The sequence below is a fragment of the Enhydra lutris genome, unplaced genomic scaffold, assembly GCF_002288905.1.
Source record: "Enhydra lutris kenyoni isolate GAN:26980312 unplaced genomic scaffold, ASM228890v2 scaffoldscaffold4, whole genome shotgun sequence".
Taxonomy (NCBI): domain Eukaryota; kingdom Metazoa; phylum Chordata; class Mammalia; order Carnivora; family Mustelidae; genus Enhydra; species Enhydra lutris.
This window is the reverse complement of record NW_019154088.1, coordinates 60,222,162-60,235,948: the sequence shown is the minus strand read 5'-3', so window position 1 is coordinate 60,235,948 and position 13,787 is coordinate 60,222,162. Positions and strand designations below refer to the sequence as shown.

Sequence of the window (13,787 nt, the reverse complement as noted above, 5' to 3'; positions counted from 1 at the left end):
GGAGAGCTCTGACCCATGCGCAGCCCACAGGCGGCGCTCTCAGCGCGCCCTTCCCAGACTGCCCGCTGCTGGCTGACCCGGGGAGGGCTGGACGGCTCATCCGGGAGGAGGGCGGGCAGTCGGGCTGCCTAGGACCCGCGCCCCTCCCTTTCAAGGTCTCAGAGGAAGCTTCAGGGAAATGACCGGCACTTGCAGATGTGAGGGGCGCGTGCCCGGTGCCCAGCGGGCTCGGGGTCACAGCCAGGATACCTTTCAGACCATGCCTGGCTGGCTCTGGCCACTGTTGCCCCCTTCGCAGGCTGGGCAGCTCCCCTCTGAGCGGCCTCCCTGGCGAGCAGCCTGAAGCTTTACTCCGTGGCCGGAGGCTGGGCTCCGCTTCCTTGGATGGAAGGGACGTGGGTGTGTGTGGAGCAGCTGTTTCTTCATGCCCGAGCAAGCTTTCCCCATCTTTCCTCCCCACCCCGTGAGGCCCAACAGAGCTGCTGCTTCAGGCGTTTGTCAGCCCAGGCAAATCACATTTGTTCATAAGGAGCAGAAGGGGCCTGGAGAGGACCCGTTTTCCCCAAACCTGGGAGTGGCCCTGTCTCCCCCAGATGCCTGAATCAGTGGTGGCGAGGCTGAGGTCTGCCTGCAGTCTGGCCCTGCACCCTGCCACTCCGGGCTCCTTCTGGACCTGTGTCCGCTGCTGGGTGTGTCCAGCTCTCTGTGCTGTGGCCACACGTGACCCTCCCGGCTGGGCTGCTCCAGTCTGGCCCTGCACCCTGCCACTCCGGGCTCCTTCTGGACCTGTGTCCGCTGCTGGGTGTGTCCAGCTCTCTGTGCTGTGGCCACACGTGACCCTCCCGGCTGGGCTGCTCCAAAGGCTACCCCTAAATTCTTTCTTCCAAGCTGTGTTTCAGAGCATCCCAGATATTGACAGACTTGGGACGGAACCCAGTTAACACTGGAGGCATCTCAGAAATGGGGCTTGAAGCTGCCAGCTTAACCACTGGGCGTCGGAGCTGGATGGGGGAATGGGCATCATTAATCTTTCTGAGCAGCTGGCTCAGAGTCACCATGGGATGGAGCGGCCACCAGCTTCTCAAGGGCAGAGGGACCAGAAGAGCCCACACTGCTGGCAGGAATGATGAAGACCGCTCCCAAGGAAGCCTCATTCTCCTCCCACCCATGATGGCAGTGGACCAGGTCTTCCCATCCCCGTCTGAGGGGACCCCGAACACTCCCTCTCCTTTCCCCTCACTTCACCTGGTGCCTTCCTCCATCCTCATCATCTTCCCTGCTGTGCCAGTTGTCATCTCAGGTGGATGGCTAGCCCCTGGGGTCCCATGTGGAGCCATTCTGCCCCCTCATCCCACCTCTTGTGACAGCTGCACCCCAGCCGCTCCTGCCGGCTTCTCTCTGTAGGCATTTGTCTCTGCTCACCCTGAGTTGCCATCTCTTCATTTCTTCTTTCAACTCAACAAAGCATTTCTTTTCTTGTAAACAACTGTCTTCTGAACTGTCTTCCCAGCCTGCCTGCCCACAGTCCTTCCCACCTCTTTCCCGGAGGACAAGTGCCCAGACGTCAGACACAAGGGGGAGCATGCAATTCTCGGCTGTAGAAGTGGCCGGCTTCCCTCACCTCATTTCATAGCCTTGTTTTGATTGCCTCAGGCATCCAGCGATAGGTCTCCTGTGGCCCCAAGCCCCTCTTCCGGCCCCTAAAGGTGTTCTCTGACTGATCCCACATCAGCGGGCTCGGCCCATTTTGACCAAGAACTGCACCGCATAGGTGCCCTCCTCTGGAGCGGTTAGTTCCCGCCCCTCGTGCAGCAGGATTCTGTAGGAAAAATGCAGAGTTTGGGACCTTGACTTTCCACTCACTAGATGTGTGGCTGAGCAAGTTACTCATCCCCCCTGACCCCCACTTTCCAGAATCTATAAAATAGGGGTGGTGATGATACCGGCCTCACAGGTGTGAGTATTGGGAGAGAGAATATAGGTAGAACTTCTGGCATCTAGGAGAGTATCGGCCTTTATTTTTCCCTTCATTTTTTTCTGTCCCTCACTGCAGTCTTTCATCTCTTAAAAGAAGCCTTCTCCATATGAATTCTAACATCCATTGCCAGAGCCCTCCCAAACCAACTCCCCCTCCCCCCCCAGCGCCTCCCCCTTGATCTGCCCAAGTATGCATTCCAGGCTCAGTCCTCGCTGTGAGATCAGATGGCAAGACCAGCACATGACAAGGTAGAATGGTGTCTTCAGCAGGGGGGTGGGGGGGGGGCACCCTCATGGCCTGGTTCTCGCTTGTCAGCATCTCCTTTAGAGAGAAGCTCCCTCACTTGTGTTACCTTGCTTGTTAATACATCTTGAGTTCATTGAGCATCTTCGAGAACCTCCAAAACACCCTGTGGTCACAGGCCAGGTGATTTTTCTCGTGGGAGCTGGACAGTTGGCCATCTCTGTGCTGTCTTCTGCACCACCAGCTGGCTGGGCCTGGAAGTACACCTTCAGCTCCTTTAGTCCAGAGCAGAAATGTACCCATCTTTCCCCACTTCTTGAACCTTCTTTGTGGTCCTCTGCATACTTCGCCTGCCCAAGCCAGCTTCCTAGCAAGGCAGGACCCTAAAAAGTCAAGCTTACAAGACTCTAAAAAGAGGTGGCCGTCCCCTGCCCCTCAGGAGCTGAGAGGCCTCTCCTGTCTGTGCCTTTTCCTCCCCTGACGTCCCCAAACCACAGGCAGTGCTGCCTGTCCTCTACCCTCCTCTGACCTCACGATCCCAGCAGCCAACACACACACACCTCCTCTCAGATGCCTCCACTTCAGCCACCTGTTCCCCAAACAGGAGAACCTGGCTCCACATCCCTGATTCCAGCCCCCCAACCCGGGCCGTTCTCCCACAGCCAATCACTCCCATTTTTTGGCTAGACTGCCCAGCTGCTCCAGCCTGCCACCAAGAATTTCCTCCTGTCCCCCTCTTTTAGCCACCCCAAGGGGCATCCCCCGGCGAGGCACCCTCAGCAGTGTGGGTAAAATCTGTGCTCCGTCCTCGGGAGCTAGGGGTTAAAGCAGTGGGCCTCCTGCCTTATAAGACAGAGGACAGGAGGGAGCCTTAGATCATCTCCCCTCTCCAGGGCCTTTCAGCAGAAACTGCCTGTCTCTACAGCCACACGAGTAGCCAGCTCTGGGCCCCACTCCTCACCTAACCACCCCTCCTCCTGTTCTGCTACCCACCCATCCCTCCCTTATAGGGCAAGGCAGACTCTTCATATCAGAGTGTGGCACAGTTCCAGGGGCAGCAGGAACACACCCCCCCAACCTCCCACCCCTCCCCCAGCTTTCTTTTAGAAAGGGGGCTGGGAAAGTTAGATCCTTCTGGCCAAAGACCCTTCTGCCCCATCTTTCTCATCCGAGGCTCCTCCCTTAGCCCTGAAGAGCAGCTCTGCCAAACACTCCTCTCACCCTCATGCTGGGCTCTTGCTCAGGCCTTGGCCTTCAGGACAGAGGGACAGAGTGGCTTTTAAATTGTCTCCACACAAACAGTCAAGAGCACAGAAGAAACCTTTGCAGACATTGGAAAACCCATTTTCTAAAACAATCCCATGATCTGGCTATTTAACTTGTGACCTTGCAGGCCATTGGCCTCTGAATGCCCCTGCTAGGGAGTGACAGTCCAGCACTCAGGAGGAGGAAGTAGAAGGAAGGTTAAAATGAAGTTGGCAGTCCTGGAAAAATCTGCCTTTATTTTCAGAGGACAGTTCCAGAAAGGAAGGAGAATGGCAGCACAGGGAGAATATGTGGACACAGTCCCCAGTAAAACCAGTCTGCAGAGAGCAGAGGCTGAGCGAGAGAGGCACACACAGCTGCGAGGGTCTTCTCTGACCCCCACCCCCCAACAAGCCCCTGCAGGTGCAGGGAAAGAAAGCTCTAGCCCATGACTAGGAGCAGTACAGCCAGATGGAGAGGTAGGGGATGAAAGAGGCTTCACTTTCTGCATTAATAACCCACCCCCCACCAAGTTTTACACCCAGTCAGAAGGGCAGCCTGATTGAGTCCACAGAAGCCAGAACCCAGGCTCCCAGTCTCATCCCTGCCAATCCTGCCCTTCCCCCCCCGCCCCCCCCCGCCCCCCCACCCTGCTAGAGGATGATCCGGACAGGGCTTTGGATCCTCTAGATCCTTGTGGCCAGTGCTAGCTCACTGCAGACATTTGAAGCTCCAAGTACTATGGATGAGTTAAGATGAGTGTCAGCCAGCCACAGCTCTTGTGGGGCTCTAAGACAGGAAAAGATGAAAGACCTAAAGATGCAATTTAAAAAAACAAAAAACCCTTGCCTTCTTTAATTCTGGACCGCATGCTCTCAATCACTTCTGATACTTATTAGCTGTGTGGCCTTGGGAAAGTCACTTAACCTCTCTGAGCATAGATTTCCTCATAGATTAAAGGTATTGGACAGGTTAGTGGTCTTCAAACTTTTCAGTCCCATTATCCTTTCTTTAAAGAAGATCTTACTGGAACCCCAACTTAAAACTGTGTATTGGGCAGGCCTAATTTGATGGGATCCAAGCCTTTCTCCTAGCCATGGTGTCAGACATCGACATTAAGCCTCTCCTTCCCTTGCTTTAATACCATCTCGGGCAGTCCTTGGTCACTTTCAGCTGTTAAAGAGTCTACCCAGTGTGTCTCTGTTTAAAGCTTCAATCCACTATCCGATGTTGTGTCCACTTTCTCCCATCCTCCATTTCTCTATTTCAGGTTTGAGTCATGGTCTGAAGGACCCACAATGGGGAGCACAGGGTCTCTGCCCTTCTTTGGCTTCTCCAGGCTCCACCTTCAGTTGTGAGGCAAGCAGCAGGGAGTAGCAAAGGGAACCCTGTCTCCTGCCTGGGGCAGCCCTAGTCCTCCTGGGCTGATGCCCTTGGTCCTTCAGCCATCCAGACGTGGCCAGCTCAACGACCTGCAAGAAAGACCCTTCCCACCTGGTGCTGTAAGGTCTCCAGCAGTCAGGCCTGGAGACAGGGCTCTGACAACTGGTTTGCGCAAGGCTCCCTTCACTGGTGCTCATTTGGCACACAGAAGACTCTCCCATTTGTGCCTGACCCAGCGCTGGGGGGCCGGCTGCCCCTGCTGCTCCTATCTGTTCCGCCCTCTTCTGCCATAGATACAAAGGCAGGTCACAAAGGCCCCTGCAGATGGGACCAGGTCCGCTCCCCTTCTTGTGGACATCTGCCTCCACTGGAGGCCCCTCACTGGGCTGGGCAGGGGCTGGAGCACCCCACGCCCCCCAGGGAAGTGCAGGGAGGTAAAAGCCACAGTACTCCACTTCCCCTCCCCCCAGCCCAGCAGGGACTCCTTCTTGTGGGGATTCTCAACATCAGCTGCTCATTAGAGAGTGTGAAAAGCTTACTCAGAACTACCACTGTGCTGCCCCCACTCTGGTGCCTGTTCTGTGAAAGCTCCTGAGGCCACGGAAGTAAGCCGGAAGGCAGCCGGGGTTGGGAGCCACTGCCCTACTCCAACCAACCCCAGTCCACTGAGGGGGCAGGACCAGTTAGCCCAGAGCGTTGACCCGGGAGGACCCAGGTGGGTGGCATAAGGTGGCAGGGGAGACTTAGGGCCTGTCCCCTTGGCTTTGGGGACTTAGACACAAGCAAGTACCAGCAGAGTCCCCATTCAACATCATACTAGATGTTTTTCACATGTGTTAGCAGCACAACCCTTCATAGGAAATCTTGCCAGACGTTTAACTCAGCTGGAGGGGCCGGGGCAGCATTGGAAAGCTCCAGCATTGAAACCATCACCCGGGCCCCTCAGCTGACTCTAAGCAGCTCTATCACTGCGTTGCAGGGGGTGGGGTGGGGGGGGAGCCAGAGGCATGGGAAGAGCCTACGGGAGCAGATCAGGGGGCTCCCCCGCAGGTCAAGGGAAAGCCAGAAAGGAAGGAGGCTGGGGGGTGGGGGGCTCAGCCTTCCCAGTCCTGCCAAGTAGCCACCGTTGGGTCTGAACCCCTAGCAAGGTGTGCTCCTCCCATATGCCCCTGAGCAGGGGGAAGAAGAGAGCCAGTGGCCTCGGGACCTACAGCCGCCACTCCTTCCGGGGCCGCAGGAGAAATCCAGTGGGGATGAGAGGCCCGCCCCCGAGCCTCTCTTTAAGGTCCTAGACACGCCTCTGAGTGAGGGTGATGAGCCTACAGCGCCTCCCGCCCAGCGGGACCACGGGTACAGCGTGCAGATGGAGGGCTACCTGGGACGCAAGCATGACCTGGAGGGACCCAACAAGAAGGCATCCAACAGGTGTGTGTGGGAGGGGCTGCCTGGGGGGAAGTGTGGGCGCCTCCCAGGGACCTCTCCCCTTACAGAGCCTCGGCAACATGGGCGTTTGTAGGGGAAAGGGGGGCCTCCTGCCTCTGATCTGAGGGCTCCCTTTGGGCCAGCCCAGGAGCTACTTGGCATGATGGGTAAAGTCCTGAGTTCAAATCCTATGCCCTTGTACAAGTTGACTCAGCCTTTCTTTCCCCATTTGTAAAATGAGGATGAGGAGGAGACCATACCTGGGTACAGATCCCAGGCCTAGCACAGAGTAGGTTCTCAGTGAATACTAGCCATTATTCTTATCCCAGAGCTTGGTAAGAGGTAGGTAGGTCTTGGCAGTAACAACATATCCTTGACCAAGGCCCACTTTTAAACCAATCTGGGCCTGTTTCCCCAGCTGTAGAATAGAAGAATGGAGTTGGCATACATGCCTTCCGGGGGTCCCGCCCAGTGCTGTCCTACAGTAACTCTGTGACCCTGAGGAACTTATTCGAAGGCCACATCCTTTACTGGCCCTGAGGCAGTTACGTCCTTGAGTTCAGTCTGTTCAGGGCTGCTGCTACCCAAGGTCCTAGCAGTGTTCCAGGGTTGTGGGGACACAGGGCAGCATCAGGAGGTTGAAGGCAAGTGGCAGCATACAGAGCCTGGGCTGGGAGCAGGGTGGGACATGCTACAGCATGTCCCAAAAATGAATTTGGGGGCTCAAGCACCCTGAAGAAGTTTATTATTTATACAGAGCCCACAAGAAAAGGGGAAACTAGCATTTACTGAGCACCTACAATGTGCAAGGCATCGTTCGGACTGATGCCGTCTTCACAACCACCCTGTGATACCAAGGTTTCTATTTCCCAGATGGAGAAACAGAATTTCAGGGAAGTCATTTGTCTTAGGCAGTATTTTACTCCAGGACCCAGCTCCTTCTCAGCAACTGCTTTACTTGGGAGTCCAAGCTCAAAGCAGGTAGTGGGGGCCGCAGGAAGGATGGGAGCTCTCCAGGAGGATCTTTATCTGCGTGTCAGAAACCTGGGCCCCATGAAAAGGCTCTATAGCCTGCCCGTCCAGTACAGGTCAAGTTCTCTCTTTGAACTTGCAGTCTTTCCTCCCTATGAGCCCAACAAGCTCTCCACCTTCCTGCCCTCCAAAGGGAGGAGGAAAAGCTGACCGTTGCCCTGTTCCCCAGCATTCATTCCTGTGAAGTGTGAATAGGTACTGAGTTTCCCATTAGTCGGTCAAGAAGCTCAGGTCAGCCTACCCGTAAGCTTATAAGCTTGTCACCAAACATCAGCTGAGTCTTGATTTGCACAAACAATTCTTTAAAAAGTGCTTGTGTAGTATACCGGGCAGATCTCCTCCTATAAAACGAAAAATAACCAGAACAAAATGCTGCTCTGCTCCCTTCAGTTCTGTGGTGAGAATCACATATGCTCATGGGTGCAGAAGGGCTTTGAAAGTTAAGGTTACAGTGTTGGTCCTAGACTCACTAATCCTACTCTTAGAAATGTACCTCAAGTGCTCGCTTCGGCAGCACATATACTAAAATTGGAAAGAAATTTATCTCAAGGTAAGACCCAAGTTATAGCAAAGATTTATGCATGAATGTTTATCACATTGCTGTTATAAGACCCGCCAATAGAGGGATTATATATAGAATGGGATACCCTATTATTTCCTAAAATTAATTCCTAAAATTGTTTTTAGGAAAGATTTGAAGGATATGTGAAAATATTCATGATATATTGTTAATCATTTTTTTAAGTTTATTTTAGAGGGCAAGCGGGCATGAGTGGGGGGTGGACAGAAGGAAAGGGAGAGAATCTCCAGCAGACTCCCCCGGGCATGGCGCCCAGCACAGGGCTCCATCTCAGGACCCTGAGATCATGACGTGAGCCAAAACCAAGAGTTGGATGCTCAACCGACTGAGCTACCCAGGTGCCCTGATATAGTGTTAATATTAAAAGCAGGATATGAAAAAAAATAAAAGCAGGCTATGAAACTGAATATACACTATAACCCATTTTCATTAAACATGTGAATAGAAGAAAATGTCAATAGAAAGACTAGAAGGAAATACATAAGATATTGACAATAGCTAACTTTCAGTAGTGGAATTACATACAGATGATTTCCATTTCCTTTTCTAACTGTAAAATGTGTTACTATTTATTGGGGCAAAAATGGTATCATTAAAAAAAAAAAAAAAGGCAAAGCTATAAGAATTGCTTACGGGGGTGTCGGCACCCGGACGTGCGTAACCCGCCAGCCGGCATCTCCACAGGTCGTGGAACAACCTGTACTGCGTGCTCCGGAACAGCGAGCTGACCTTCTACAAGGACGCCAAGAACCTGGCGCTGGGGGTGCCCTACCACGGGGAGGAACCCCTGGCCCTGAGACACGCCATCTGTGAGATCGCAGCCAACTACAAGAAGAAGAAGCATGTCTTCAAGCTGCGGTGAGGCCCCTCCCGCCCAGGGCCCCTTCGGTGGCAGCTCAGTTTGGCAGCAGCGGCTGGATGGGAGCCTGGGGGTGACCAGCTCCTCGCCTAAGTTGCCCCTCAGGAATTTTTCAAACCAAAGAGGCTTAGCTTAGAGTCCAGATGTTCACCTCTCTCAGCAGGTTGCTGAGCTGCCTGTGAGGGTTCTGGTCCTGGGGAGGCTCCGGATTCTGGCTCCTCTCCAGGCAGAGGTGGCCACCTAGCAGGAAACCCTCTTTTGTCCTAGGCTGAGCAATGGCAGTGAGTGGCTCTTCCACGGCAAGGACGAGGTAAGTGCACGGTGGCCTCGCCCAGACCCCTGCTGCCCAAGGAGCAGGGGTCCCTCTCCCACCAGCAGTCCTGGGGCATGCCCCTCCCTGGTGACCCATGGCCCTCCCGCCCTGCAGGAGGAGATGCTGTCCTGGCTGCAGGGCGTGAGCACCGCCATCAACGAGTCCCAGAGCATCCGCATCAAGGCACAGAGCTTGCCCCTGCCCTCTGTCACCGGCCCCGACACCAGCCTTGGCAAGAAAGACAAGGAGAAGAGATTCAGCTTCTTCCCCAAAAAGAAGTAGCCTCTCTGGCGCCCCGCCGGCGGGACCGGGCCGTGTAGGGACTGGCGGGGCGCCCGAGGCCTCAGCCCGGGCCCAGTCCTCCCCTGCCCCTGCCTGCGCCTGCCTGTTCCAACCGCGACCACGGCCGGCAGCCAGGGGCCCGCTGCGCTGCGCTGCCCGCCTCTGCTCCCGTGCAGCCCAGGCTCCCGCCCAGGGCCAGGAGCCCCTGGGGCGGGAAACGGTTTCCCAGGCGCCTGTCCTCCTCTCCCGCCTGCCCCCTCCTCCCAACGGAGGGCCCTCTGGCCCTCAAGCCCCACAAAAACTGGAGAAGACAGGAGGTTCCTCAGATGTTGCCCACTCCCAAAGCAGGCCTTGCTTGGGGCCGCCTCCCATTTGGTCACGGCCAGGGAAATGGAAGAGGACAAGGGGAATGCCTGAGCTGCCCATTAGGGGCATGAGGAAGGAGCTTCAGGTAGGCACCCAGGGCACTAGCTCTAGCCGAGGGGCTGCTGGGAACCCCAGAGACACAAGGGGCCTCTTTCCCACGGGGCTTCCTTGGAACTGGGACTCACACCTCAGGGGCCACCATATCCCTTCCACCTTCTTGTCTCACCAAAAAAAAAAAAAAAGTGGAGGGGCACTACCAAGGTTGGTGGGTCCTAAATGTAAGGGCCTCCACTGCCTCCGGGGCCCTCTGATACCACCACAGGCAGTGGAAAGGAGCAAGAGCTCTCAAGCTGGTCCTCTTGGAACAGCGTAGCACAGGGCTCAGAGGTGAAGGAGGCAGACAGACCTTGACATTGCCCAAGGCTCTGCCTCTCCACTCTGGGATCCTCCCCAACTCCCAGCCAAACCAGCACTGTCCAACTCAGACCCAGGGTCCCTTAGGGACAGTACAGTTCCCCAGACTGAAGATGGATAGCCAGCATCTGCAGTGAAGCAGCCCAAAGCCAAAGACTCAATGTCCTGGCTGTAGCTGGTACCATTTGAGGGTACTGGCTGAACAGACAGTGAAGTTCATGACCTATCACTCTGGGCAGCAAATGGAACCGTAACCTGGGTACTATCACCCATGTCACACCACCGCTGGGAAACTACAACAAATGCTGGGGGCCTGGGCCATGAAGGTACAGCAGCCCTTGCTCAGCTTCTCCTGAGGTCCTTATCAAGTCACATGGGTACAAAGGCCACCAAACATCTAACACCCCCTTCCCCAAGCCCAGCCAAAAGGAGCCCTGTGCACGATTTCCCCAGGGGGAGGCTCCCCCCACCCCGCCTTTCCCATGCTGTGAAGGTCCAACCTCTGGGGGAAAGAGGGCACTCGTTCCCACAAAGATCTCCCCCACCACTCTGAAAGCAATACAGCTCCCACCCAGCATCTTCACTGGGTTTAGGTCCAAAAGAGGGGTCAAACTGGGGGCAGCAGGTGTATCCCCCTGAAAAGACCCTACGTCCCTGGGGCCTCAGCTGCTGCTCTATCACCTTCCCTATGAGGAGCCTCGGGCACACGGAGATGATTCCTCTGGAAGGGAGGTGAGGTTCCGGTTGCAACCACAGGGGTAGGCACCCAGAGTTATTAGGCCTTCCCAGGAGCCCTTCTTGCAGGCACAGCTTAGAGATCAGAACCACCCTGTCAAAGGGTAGCTAACTAACTTCAAACAAGAACAGCAGGAGGGAAGTTCTCCACGGGAGCCTGACATCCCCAGATCGGGGTGGGGGGTTTCACCTTTGTAGCCAGGGTCTTCCCTTGGCCTCTATGCATCTAACCCTACATCCCTTCTAGCATCTACAGGGAAGCTAGTATATACCACTCACCAGCCTCTTTCTCCCTCTGGGGAAACTGAGGCAGGAGGCCGTGCGATGACTACACTCACCTGGCAACGAAGGCCTCTGGAGCATCTGAGGGCATGTCGTGCTCCAAGGCAAACAGCACGTTCCTTACTGCACAGCAGGTAGTGGCAACCATCTTCCTCAACTCTTTCCCTGGGCCAGTCAAGGGAGACAAGGCGCCCCCCGCCCCTTCCTTCCATGCGTGCCAAAGTAGCAACTGAGGTGAGAAATTTGCAGCAAGTAATCCCATAGCCCAAAGACTGAAAGGGCCCCAAAGGAAGAGATAGGATCCCACCACCCCAGGACTCCCGGACTGGGCAATGGCAGCCAGCCGCATGTGACCCACTGGCTCTTGCCAGTGCCCCAGGCATCCCTCCTCCATCACGCAGGCCCCGAGACACTCACCCAACAGCCCTGAAGCTACAGGAGGCCGGCTTGGGGAGATTGTGCCACAGGGGGTGAAGTTCCCGTGCCCCTTGCAAGGGTTTTCCCCTCCTTACATTTTCTACTTTGCAGTCTTTTCACAGTATTCCCAAACTAGGCTGACACGCTCCAGTCCACACCAGCATACAGGCTTCCTCCCCAGGGCAGCTTAGAGGAAGCGCCTTCTGGGCATGGTCAGGTGGTCCTCCTTCGTTCTCTCCTTCCCCTTCATCCTCTGGCCCCTCATGGTTGGTTGAGGGTGGGGGGGAGGGCAGTATGGAAGGTCGCCAGGCATCCCCTCAGCCCCCACAAACTAGCACCCATAACTGGAAGCTTGTGGAAGGCTCAGCGTCCCCACCACACCACTTCTCTTTCCTGCCTATCGGAGGGCAGCTAGGGTTCCCAAGGTTGGTCCTGGATCTCGATCGCCACCCTTTAGCGGGAGCGGGCAAGGATCCAGAGGACCATACGGCCTGGTCCCTTGGACAAGCAAGCTCAGGGAGGACACAAGGGAGGAGGCAGCTCCACAAGACTGCAAGCCTGTTGGGCACAGACCACACAATCTGGTGCTGGCCCTGGGGCCGGCTGGGCCTTGTCCTCCACCTGCTCAAATGTGCTTCCACCAACCAGAGAAAACCCATTTACTAGTTTTTCTAATAAATCAATAATGCTCCATCTTTCTCTGTTACTTATTTGACTGGTTTTGTTTCCCTCTGAATGGGACCAAGGAAGGGTGGTTGAGTGAGCAAGGGCAGGGAGGGACCACCATGGAGACAGAGGGAGAGCCAGTCTCTGGTTGGTCCCCGAAGCATCTCGTGCCCACACCCAGCTGCTATGCCTCGCCAGAGACCCTGACAGAAGCTCGCTCGTTCAGTCAGCCACCTTGAGGGCCTGCAGCAGGCCCTTCCCCACAGAGCTCTTGGCCTTCGCTGGACATCGGAATCATTAGAGGTGCTGTGCCCGAGATTCATCTGGGCGGGGGGCGAGGGGGGTGATTTCTTTTGGTCTAGGTGGATGAAACCGGCATCATCACTTTTCAAAAGCCTCCATGGACAACTCTCAGTGGGAGTGAGTGAGAACCAGTGAGCTGGTTCTAGGCTCCCAGTCATACCTAGATGGTTAAGGATCACCTGGGGAAAGTATTCACTACAACTTCCCAGGCCCTACCCTCCGAGAAGTTTGAGTCAGCGAGTTTGAGAAGCAGTGCATGATCCATTTTCTCCAAATCAGAGAGGAGGAAAAAAAAGCAAGAGTTCAGGTGACCCAGCTAATTAATGGCAGGGCTGGGACCAGAACCTGGGTGTCCTCTCACCTCAGTACCTTTCTGGCTCCTGAGCATCAAACCCCAAACCTGGTAGGAGGCAACTATCCCCAGCACCAGTAGCAATGGTCACAGAATACTCAGGACAGCAGGTAGCTCTACCCCATCTGCTTCTGCCTAGGAAAGGCCTCTCCTGGCTTCCACCCTCCCCCTGACCTCTTCAGACTCTACACAACCGCCTTCAGGTTGAGTCTGTCCTGCAAGATCAGAAGCTCACAGAGCCCTGACCCAGCAGACCAGTGGAACACTTGCCTACAGAAACAGGGCCAAACAAGGCTGATCCACCACAGAGGAAGGGCAGAAAACCCAATCAGAAATCGGCAGACACTCCCCCGGTCCTTTTGAGAAAAGGCACTTTGAGAAATAGGATGAAAACGGAGGCTCCGTCCCCAGAAAAAATGCATTTGCTCTCCTCATGTGACGTTGCAAGCCACCGCAAGACAGGTCTAGGCTCCAAATTTAGAATCCTTGTCTCCTATGATGTCTCCTGGGAACTAGAGAGGGAGAGAAAAAGCACCAGACATTGGAAAATTTCTGCCATTAGAGAAACGTTCATTTCCTCACCTTTTTTAGGCCAACACTGGTCCCTGAGGAAAAGAGCTTAAGGCTGGCACTATGCTATTTCCCCACCCCGCGGGACACCAGGCCGGGGCAGGCAGAGATCAGGTTCCTTCCCGCACACCGCGCTGCCCCAGCCTCCCCTGTAAGCACCCTGCTGCCTTATGCGTCGTGAGCACGACTGATGCAGGAGGGAATGTGCAGCAGCCACCACACAGCCCGCCTCCCTGAGGCATCCCTGGCCTCAGTCAGCAACCCCCCCACCCTCCACCCCCCACCGAGGCCCAGTGAGGAGCACACACAGGTTGGTTGGTGAGCAGCGTTATTGCACCGTTGGCA

The 13,787-nt window shown here is 55.4% G+C and overlaps 1 protein-coding gene across 1 annotated transcript in view; it reads left to right on the top strand.

Annotated features, from left to right (window-relative positions):
* The window catches only part of LOC111161312 (spectrin beta, erythrocytic), a 65,641-nt gene extending 56,304 nt beyond the window's left edge, over positions 1 to 9,337 (top strand). The window contains exons 32-35 of the mRNA XM_022524907.1: positions 6,027 to 6,274; positions 8,568 to 8,741; positions 9,010 to 9,052; positions 9,170 to 9,337. Of these exons, the coding sequence (XP_022380615.1) occupies positions 6,027 to 6,274; positions 8,568 to 8,741; positions 9,010 to 9,052; positions 9,170 to 9,337 (633 nt within the window). The remainder of the gene's footprint in view (positions 1 to 6,026; positions 6,275 to 8,567; positions 8,742 to 9,009; positions 9,053 to 9,169) is intronic.
* The last annotated feature ends 4,450 nt before the right edge of the window (positions 9,338 to 13,787 follow it).